This window comes from Physeter macrocephalus, unplaced genomic scaffold (assembly GCF_002837175.3).
Source record: "Physeter macrocephalus isolate SW-GA unplaced genomic scaffold, ASM283717v5 random_317, whole genome shotgun sequence".
Lineage (NCBI taxonomy): Eukaryota > Metazoa > Chordata > Mammalia > Artiodactyla > Physeteridae > Physeter > Physeter macrocephalus.
Window position 1 is genome coordinate 9,695 of NW_021145638.1, and position 9,832 is coordinate 19,526.

The 9,832-nt window shown below is 54.9% G+C and overlaps 1 protein-coding gene across 1 annotated transcript; it reads left to right on the forward strand.

The window, feature by feature from the left end:
* Window positions 1–304: 304 nt before the first annotated feature.
* WNT10B (Wnt family member 10B) lies at window positions 305–6,360 on the forward strand. Its single transcript, XM_024123023.2, has 6 exons — window positions 305–557; window positions 911–1,024; window positions 1,937–2,056; window positions 2,179–2,441; window positions 4,350–4,723; window positions 5,331–6,360. The coding sequence occupies exons 3-6, from the start codon at window positions 1,983–1,985 to the stop codon at window positions 5,787–5,789; spliced, it is 1,170 nt and encodes a 389-aa protein (XP_023978791.1). The 5' UTR covers window positions 305–557; window positions 911–1,024; window positions 1,937–1,982; the 3' UTR covers window positions 5,790–6,360.
* Window positions 6,361–9,832: the final 3,472 nt, after the last annotated feature.

Consider the following 9,832-nt stretch of genomic DNA (forward strand, 5'->3'; position numbering starts at 1 on the left):
ATCAGGCTCTTTCCCTGGCTGTCCTTGCGCTGGGCTCAGCTTGGGATCCCGAGGCCCTCCTCATTCTACGTGAAGCAAGTCTGAGAGTCTGGAGCAGGAATATGGGCCACGCGGGGTGCAGACCCGGGATCCTAGGAAGGGCAGGAGACCTCTGCTGGCAAGGTTGCCTGTAAGCCAAGGGAAGCAGTGGGGCAGGCTGAAGATCTCTGGAGCTACCCAAGCCGCTGCTAAAGCCAAACTCTGAGGCCAGAGCTGACCCCTCCCAAGGGGCAGGCGTAGGGCTCGGAGGTGGGCGGAAGCCAAGCCACCCAGAAGGGAGCTGCTCCTGCCGGCTCCGATTGCCCTGCAGTGTGCTCTCTCCGAGGGCTCTACCCAGGACTGTCCAGCGACAAAAGTTCGCTCTCAGCTCCATCTTCATCTTCTCAAGGGCACCTTGCAGCCATCCAGCTATCAGTGGGGAAACTGAGGCAAAGAGAAATGACCGCTTGGGACCAGGGTCCTGGCTCCCTAGACTGGGTCACTGCACCCTCCTTGCAGCCTGGGCGGTCCCAGAGCAGGTGAGCGGAACTCTGGCCACCTCCCCCTTCAGCGGGGCCAAGCCTGAACCCAGGCGTCGGGGGAGAGGGTGTGTGTGTGCGCTGGGAGGAGGGGGAGCGGCTGGGCTCCCCGGTTCCTGGCGGGGGGTGCGAGGGGTGGGGTGGGGATGCCCCGGGCTCGGGGAGGGGCCGCAGCTCTGTCAGCCGCGGCAGAGCCGCCGGTGAGCTCGGCGCGAGTAGAGCCAGAGCCCCCAGTTCTTTGCTCGCCCGCCTGCTAGCTTTCTCGATCACTCCCTCCCTTCCTCCCTCCCTTCCTCCCGGCGGCCGCGGCGGCGCTGGGGAAGCGGCGAAGAGGAGTGGCCCTGCCCTGGAAGAATGCGGCTCTGCCGAGGGGGCAGAACCCGACGCAGTCTCCCCACGGTTTGAACAGCCCGAGCCCAGGCTACCCAACCGCGCCGGTGGCGGACTCCGCACCAGAGCAGCTGGAGGTAATCGGGACCGGGAGATCTGGGAGGGCAGGGACTCGCACACGGGGACGAGACGGGCACAGTGGCAGTCAGACAGACAGACACGCATCCGCCCACGGGGGCACAGAGATGCGGAGAGAGCTAGGGATATCGCCTAAAGACACAGCAAATAAAGGAGTGGCCCCAGATTTGGAGGGCAATGAACGAGAGCAAAGGGGTGGGGACTGAGACTGGGGACCTGGCGGGGACCAGAGGGGCGATGCTAGGAGGAGGGGAACATGTAGTTAGGAAAGGTGGCAGATGAGGAAGAGGTCTCAGCTTGCACCACGGTCCCTTTCGGGAGGGAACCAAGGTCCCCTCCCTGACTTTGCCGCACCTGGAGCCTCCCCTCGCTCCCTACTGGGGCTGAAGGGGCAGAGTGGGATGGGGAGCCCATTTCTCCACCCTTTTCAGAGAAGCTGCTGGCCTTAGACGGCACCTGGAGGCGACACTCCGCCACCCCCGCCCTGCCAGCTGGGGGTGGTGGGGAACCCCCTCCCAATACTGCCCAGCAGCCCAGTGAGAGGGTGCAGCTGTGTTGGGCAGGGGAAGCCAGTCTTGGGGCCCTTGAAAAGGGAGCGGTGGGCGGGCAAGGTAGTGGAGAGCTGTTTGAGAGTCTATACATCTGTTTGCACGTGAGTGTGTCTGTGTGCCAGGCATTGTGGCTGGCTAGATCGACTCCAGAGCACTATCCCAGCTTCTAGGCGGGGACTCTTCCACCAGGGCCCAGGTACTCTGGGAATCAAGGCGTGATCTTTATTGTTTTGTCTGAGGGGGGTGAGAACGGTCGGTGGGGTGGCACTGGTGAGTTAGGAGCCCGAAGTTGGGCATTCTTTGGTTGCCTAGGCGAGCCACCCTATTCCGGAGCCATCCTTAAGTCTCCCTGTCCCGCAGGCCCTGATCGATCTGCCCACCGGGGCCTTCGGGCCCGGGATTCGACATGCGGGAGGAGCCGCGGCCGCGGCCTCCGCCCTCGGGCCTCGCGGGTCTCCTGTTCCTGGCTTTGTGCAGTCGGTGAGCAGTTCCCCTGTCACCCAGCCCACGAGAGAAAGCCCTGGGCTAGAGGCGGGGCGGGAGGAGTCAGAGGGGGCGTGAGGCCTGGACCACAGACCCTCCAATGCCTTCTCGGTTCCCAGGGCCCTAAGCAATGAGATTCTGGGTCTGAAGCTGCCCGGCGAGCCGCCGCTGACCGCCAACACCGTATGCTTGACGCTGTCGGGCCTGAGCAAGCGGCAGTTAGGCCTGTGCCTGCGCAGCCCCGACGTGACGGCGTCCGCGCTTCAGGGCCTGCACATCGCTGTGCACGAGTGTCAGCACCAGCTGCGTGACCAGCGCTGGAACTGCTCGGCGCTCGAGGGCGGCGGCCGCCTGCCGCACCACAGCGCCATCCTCAAGCGCGGTGAGCCTGACGGGGCGGGTCTGCGCCGCCGCCGGGGCTGGGGGGCGGGGGGCAGGCCGAGGCGGGAAGGGACGAGTTCACGACTCCGGGAGGGGCCTCTCCGGGAATTCCCCCCGGAGCCGCGCGCGGAGTAGGGTCTGGCCACCCGTCTGGGGCCCCGTGCTTCTGATTTCCACCTGCGCACTGCCGGCAAGGTAGCTGGGTCCCTGCTCCCCTACCCTAGGCCCCCCCCCGCCCCCGCTTTCCTTTCCTGCCTCCGCCCAGCTGATCTGGGCTGCACCTGTGAGCAAGAGATGCCCCCATAGCTGGGTCCCTGCTCCCCTACCCTAGGCCTCCCCCCCGCCCCCGCTTGCTTTCCTGCCTCCGCCCAGCTGATCTGGGCTGCACCTGTGAGCAAGAGATGCCCCCAGACCTGGAAACTTCAAATGCCCCCCTTCTTCCCCTCCCCCAGTTTTCTGTCCCTCCCTCTCCATGGGACAAGCCCAGGCTGATGTCCCCAGAGCCTCAGCAGGGGTGGGGTGACGCCCCCAACCGTTTAAGGGTTAAACCTACTCCCCTAATTACTGGGGTTCCCAGGAGCAGAAGGTGGGAACAAAGACCCTGATGGCTTTGAAGCCGGGGAGCATCCCCCTCCTCTGTGCTGTGAGGGCCCCAGGTGGCTCTCACCTGAGCAGGTGAGGAGCGGCTGGAGGGGCGGAGAACAGGTCACTGCGGGGCCTGGTCTGGGGGCCCTGGTCTGAGAGGCAGCCCTGTCTCTTGCCAGGCCATGCCCGAGTTTACTCCCTAGAGGAGTAAACATCCATCTCAGGCTCAGCCCAAGGGTGGGGGCAATACTTTGGGGACCACAGGGTTAATAGGCAGCTGCCATCTTCAGGGGAATTCCCAGGACTTGTGCAAACAGCTTCCCCCCTGGAGGGTTGGGGTTGGAGGATCAGGAGGCTGGGCCAGGAGCCCTGCGTCCTGGGGTGGGAGAGGCCTGGCCCCTAGAGAGGTGCTGTCTCTCATCCACTCAGGGCTCCAGAGAGCCCCTGCCTAGAAGGAAGTGAGGGACCCCCTCCATTTCCACAGGGCCTGGTGCAGGCGAAGGCTTTGATGCCTAAATGAGAAGCATGTCTATCTAAGCCTGGGAAAGGCTTGTCATCCTGAGCCTCTGTGACCCCCAAAACATAACAAAGAAGCCAACACTTTAAGAGGGCCTTAGGGAGAATCACCCACACCTCTCTCCCTCTCCCAGTGTTTTATAGAGTAATAGCAGGTTAGGATAAACATAAAGGCTAGTCTTAATGGGCAAATATAAAACTAGAAGCTGGAAAGAGGAAGGACAGCTCCACAGCTCCCGTACTTTGGGGATGTTGGAGTGGTGGAGGGTAGGTTGGTTAAAAGACTGATTAAAATAACCTTGAATTACACACACACACACACACACACACACACACACACACACACACACACACACACACACACACACAAAACCCCAAAGGACTCTGCTTCCACCCCACCTGCAGGGCTGGGGAATTTCTAAGGCTTTCAGATGTAGAACTAAGTGAACAAACACATCTTCAAAGACCTCAGGGACTCTCTCTTAGTCATCTCTCAACCCCAGGGGTCTTTCCCTTTAGGCTAGCTCTTTCATCCATACCTGAAAATCCCAGACTTACAGAGCAAGAATGGGCCTCAGGGATGATCTCAAACCATCCTCTCCCTTTAAAGATGAGGAAACTGAGGCTCTGTGCTTTCGGTTCCCTTACTTCCCGTGTGACTTGCTCCCAAATTACTCAGCTGGTAAATGGCGGGATCAGGAGTCGGGAGTTTCTGGAATTGGGAGTGTGGCTGTTTATTTCCTTTGGCCTCCTTACTCTCAGCTGCCTGTCAGACTTACCCCTACCATCATAACCTTTTCATCCCCAGGTTTCCGAGAGAGCGCTTTTTCCTTCTCCATGCTGGCTGCTGGGGTCATGCATGCGGTAGCCACGGCCTGCAGCCTGGGCAAGCTGGTGAGCTGCAGCTGCGGCTGGAAGGGCAGTGGCGAGCAGGATCGGCTGAGGGCCAAACTGCTGCAGCTGCAGGCACTGTCCCGGGGCAAGAGTTTTCCCCACTCCCTGCCCAGCCCGGGCCCTGGCTCAGGACCCAGCCCTGGCCCCCAGGACACATGGGAATGGGGTGGCTGTAACCACGACATGGACTTTGGAGAGAAGTTCTCTCGGGATTTCTTGGATTCCAGGGAAGCTCCCCGGGACATCCAGGCACGAATGCGAATCCACAACAACAGGGTGGGGCGTCAGGTATGTGTGTGCAACTTGCCCTCCGTCTCCCTAGCTTTCGAGGCCTGGCTAGATCTTGGGAGGCACAGCATAGTAAGAGGATGTGGTGGGTGATTGTCACTCACCAGCTGGGTGGCCTGGAGCAGAGCAAGTCACTTAAGCTCAGCTTTGCATCTGTAAAAAGAGTCTAATGATACCTACCTTACAGTGTCATTAAGAGTGAGCTAGCAAATAGAGCACCCAGAATAGCGCCTAGTCCTTGGCGGGTGCTCATTACATGGTAGCTGTTATTATAGCTGTCTTCCCTACAGAATTTAGGGGTGCTAGACTCCCTGGTTTAGCAGTGCTCACTCTGGAAAGAGCACTGGACTGGGAGTCAGGACAACTGGAGCTGAGTCCTGTTGCCAGCTAGTTATTGAAGATGGGCAAATTACACTCTGCTCCGGCTTCAGTTCCGCAACCATAAAATGAGGGAGTTGGGCTATTAGCCAGCCTCGAGGTGCCCTCTCTCTTCTGATATTTCCTTGTCATTCTTGCCTCTATTTGTCCCTCTGTGCCCTCTCCTGTGCCTCTGTGCTCTGTCCATTTGCTGCCCTCCCCTCTCACCTCTTCCCTGCTGATGCTCTAGGTGGTAACTGAAAACCTGAAGCGGAAATGCAAGTGCCATGGCACATCAGGCAGCTGCCAGTTCAAGACGTGCTGGAGGTCGGCCCCAGAGTTCCGGGTGGTAGGGGCGGCCTTGAGGGAGCGGCTGGGCCGGGCCATCTTCATTGATACTCACAACCGCAACTCTGGAGCCTTCCAACCCCGCCTTCGTCCCCGTCGCCTCTCAGGAGAACTGGTCTACTTTGAGAAGTCTCCTGACTTCTGTGAGCGAGACCCCACCATGGGCTCCCCAGGCACGCGGGGCCGGGCCTGCAACAAGACCAGCCGCCTGCTGGATGGCTGTGGCAGCCTGTGCTGTGGCCGCGGCCACAACGTGCTCCGGCAGACACGAGTTGAGCGCTGTCATTGCCGCTTCCACTGGTGCTGCTACGTGCTATGTGATGAGTGCAAGGTCACAGAGTGGGTCAACGTGTGTAAGTGAGGGTCAGCCTCACTGAGGGGCTGGGGAAGGGGAGGGGCACCTTTGCAGCCTTTTGCTCTGATTTCTGTCCAGGGTCAATCTTGGCCCCTGGAAGCTCAAGGTATCTACCTGGAAACAGTTTTGGGGGTGGTAGGGGTCAGGTGGAGTCTGTGATGTGTGGCCTTGTCCCCCGCAGTCGGGGGGCCTCGAGGGGGAGCTGTCACCCTCTTCTGCTCCTTGAACGTCCGAATGGACTAAGATGAAATGAACTGTATTGCCCCCCTCTACCCAACCTGGGGTCCCTTTAACTCTCATTCACACTCCTTTTGGCTGGGGAGTCCCTATAGTTTGACCACTCTTTTCTTTTGAGGGATAGCCCCAGGCATTGTGTGGAGCCATAAGACCTGTATCCAGAAGGAGACCACTCGCTCCTATTTGCTGTTCCCAAACTCCTTTACTGCAGCCAGGGCCCCCTCTTAGCGAGTAATGGGAGATGGTTGTAGAGAGGTTTTTCTTAGGGAAGGGACAGGGCACAGGGTACTCAAAAACCCTGAAAGTTGTCTGTTTTGGCCCTTAGGGAAGCTGTCCCCCCAATTCAGATGTTAAAGGGAACCCTCCAAAGGAAGAATTTTACCTAAGATTCTCTGAGCCTCTTTTTCTTTCTTCAGCAGGGGGAGGGGTGGGAATGGATAATTTATTGTACCGAGACTCGTTCTTGGTTCTTGTTTGTAACGAAAATAAATTAAGTTACTGGACCAGTGAATACAGATGGTGATATTTCTACCCACACTTGGGATCCCAGTCCTGGATTCTCTGCCGGGTGAATTTTCCTACCCTCCCACACTCAGTGACTTTTTGTATATCATGCCTGGTTCCACAAAGGATTTCAGATGGTCTTCAGGTGACCTGGCGACTTTTAGTGTGGAAAAACCTGGGCGGGGCGGGGGGGCTTCTAGGTGTGAGGGACTAGAGATGTAAACATAGGCCCTATTTACGTTCTCTGTGCCTCACCTCCAAATTTTGCCTTGGTCGCTGCCCTAAAACAGGGGTTGGCTTTTTTTTTTACCCCCTGTAAAGGGCTTGATGGTAGATACATTAGGCTTTCGGACTTTGTCGAAACTACTCAACTCTGCCATAATTACTCAAAAGCAGCCATAGACCATACATAAACAAATGGGCATGGCTATGTCCAATAAAAATTCACAGAAATGGACTGCAGGACCAGATTTGGTCCTCTGGCTGTGGTTTATTTTGACCCCTACCCTACACACCATGAGGTCACCTCCTTTCTGGGGTTTTCAAGTCCTGAAGATGTCCCAACATTGAACCTGGACCCAAAAGGGCAGGTCCTTTTCTCTCTGGCTCCAAATCAGAGAACTTGGAGATAGATGCAAGACTAATGGGAAACATATATAAAGGATTCCTACGCTCAAAATTGGAGTATTTTACTTTGGAAACCAGAAAAACCAGCATGCTCTCCCACTGAATTATTTGCCTGGTGTAGTTTGTCTTTCCTTATTCAGAGCTCTTCTGCATTTAATCTCAATAAAACAATGCCTTTATCTTTTAGGAGATAACCATAACTAGAGAAAACAGAATTTCTTTTTTTTTTAAATACTTTGTTCTTTTACATTTTTTTAAAACAGATTTTCTTTCTTTCTTTATTTATTTATTGGCTGCATTAGGTCTTTCGTTGCTGTGCGTGGGCTTTCTAGTTGCGGCAAGCGGGAGCTTCTCGTTGCGGTGGCTTCTCTTGTTGCAGGGTACAGGCTCTAGAGCACAGGCTTCAGTAGTTGTGGCGCACGGGACTAGCTGCTCCGTGGCATGTGGGACCTTCCCGGACCAGGACTCGAACCCGTGTCCCCTGCATTGGCAGGCAGATTCTTAATCACTGCGCCACCAGGGAAGCCCCCAGAATTTCTTTTATTTCAATGCCGATTTCTTTCTATTCCTAGCCCAGTATCATTGAAAATAAACAATTAGGGCTTCCCTGGTGGCGCAGTGGTCGAGAATCCGCCTGCCAATGCAGGGGACACGGGTTCGATCCCTGGTCCGGGAAGATCCCACGTGCCGTGGAGCAACTAAGCCCGTGCGCCACAGCTACTGAGCCTGCGCTATAGAGCCCGTGAGCCACAACTACTGAGCCTGCGTGCCACAACTACTGAAGCCTGCACGCCTAGAGCCTGTGCTCTGCTCTGCAACAAGAGAAGCCAGCACAATGAGAAGCCCGCACACCACAACGAAGAGTAACCCCCGCTCGCCGCAACTAGAGAAAGCCCGTGCGCGGCAACGAAGACACAACGCAGCCAAAAATTTAAAAAAATAAATAAATACAATAAATAAATTTATTAAAAAATAAAAGAAAATAAACAATTATCTTTCAATTCAGAAAAGGAATCTGCATCACAAATTTAGAACTTTACAAATAACTGAATATTTATGGAGTTGCAAGTTGCTGACTCTATCAGGTTAGCTCCTTGGCCAGGGGATGTAGAAATAGTCCTTTTCACTCCTCTAGGCAATAGCTATATCTGCTACCCAAATTACCCTCAAAATCAGGTGAAATGACGGTAGCATCAGGGTAGCAAGAACCGCAAGGGGTGTTGGTTTAGGGCAGTAGTTTATGGCAGAACTTTATGTCCTGAATTTCTGCTTGTGCACTGAGAATTCTTGATTTGGAAATTTGATGGAGGTAGGCTTTAGGCACTGACTGAGCCTAACGTATATATGGGATAGTTGGGGAGAGAGGGATGCAGCTAGAATACACACAGGATATGAGAGAGAAGAATGATAAGGAATATCCAGAATGGGAATTTCTCACACTCAGGAAGAGGGAGGGGAATGTCCAATGAAATCACAGCAGGAATCTTTCCGTTTTTCCCCTATTTCCTTCCTCTGTGCTCTCTTTGGCTCCCGTTCTCTTTCTAGTGTTCTCTCTTCTTTCGTCAGACACACTCTGTGGCAAACTTAAGCCCCAAACCACAACCTTGAGAAATTCCAAATGGATTTTGTCAGCAAGGCCAACACCCCCCTCCCCACCCCTGCTCCCGGCACACGCTCTGGGCTCAGGCCCAGGCCTGGGGTCAGTGACGGGGGTGGGAGTGTGCAACCCACAGAGCGGGTGGCTAAAATTTCAGCTTTAGTTAGCGTCAATGGCAGCCAGAGGGAGGGAGAAAGACTGATGAACTGTAAGTCAGGCCTCTTGGCCTCCTTCAGCTCTGGACAGAGCTCTTCTTCCCTTAGCTTTTCAAGTGGCTGGGGAGCTGGGGAGTGGCACTGACTGGCTTATTGCCAGCTGAGCAGCACCCCTCCTGTCTGTGCTCCTCTTTGCTCCAAGGGAAGTGCCCAGTAATGCTGCAACAGACACTTTCCTCTCCAGACTCCAGACGCTGAAGGATAGAAGGGCTGGGAGATTCTCCAGTTCCATTCAACAGTTCTGACTCAAATATCGTGGTACTTGCTGCTAATCATACTAGACTGTCACCATTTCCATCCTTCTGTCACACCTGGACCCAACCTTGAGAGGATCTGAAGACTTCGGCAGGAACACTGACAGGTGTCACCTCCTGTCAGAGTCCCACAAGCCATGTTGGTATGGTTGAGGCACTAGCAAGGGCAGTTGCAAAGCATAATTTTGGTGATCAGTGTGTGCGCATAACCTGGTGGGGTGTGCCTAGAAAATTCTAGGAAAAGAAATGAAAAGCGTAATCATGTGGAGCTATCACAGGGCTCACTCTAGGAGTCTGTAGTAACACTGGAGGAGTCTTCTGCCATTTAAAACAGAGCGCTTAGGAGGGCAAAGGCCCTTAATGGCAATAGTCCAGGATGGATACAACTCTGTTTGTTATAAACATGATACTTTTTATCCATCTCACCCTTCACCATCTTTTCTTTTCTTTTATTGGAGTATAGTTGATTTACACAGTTGTGTTAGTTTCAAGCGTACAGCAAAGTGATTCAGTTATACATATACATATATTCATTCTTTTTCAGATTCTTTTCTCATATAGGTTATCACAGAATATTGAGTAGAGTTCCCTGTGCTATACATTAGGTCCTTGTTG

What these genes read in the sequence shown, in the direction of transcription:
- WNT10B (XM_024123023.2), top strand. Translation starts at nt 1,983, where the DNA reads ATGCGGGAGGAGCCGCGGCCGCGGCCTCCGCCCTCGGGCCTCGCGGGT. An exon ending in TTCCTGGCTTTGTGCAGTCG is followed by an intron (nt 2,057 to 2,178) that starts GTGAGCAGTTCC and finishes CTCGGTTCCCAG; the next exon opens with GGCCCTAAGCAATGAGATTC. An exon ending in CAGCGCCATCCTCAAGCGCG is followed by an intron (nt 2,442 to 4,349) that starts GTGAGCCTGACG and finishes TTTCATCCCCAG; the next exon opens with GTTTCCGAGAGAGCGCTTTT.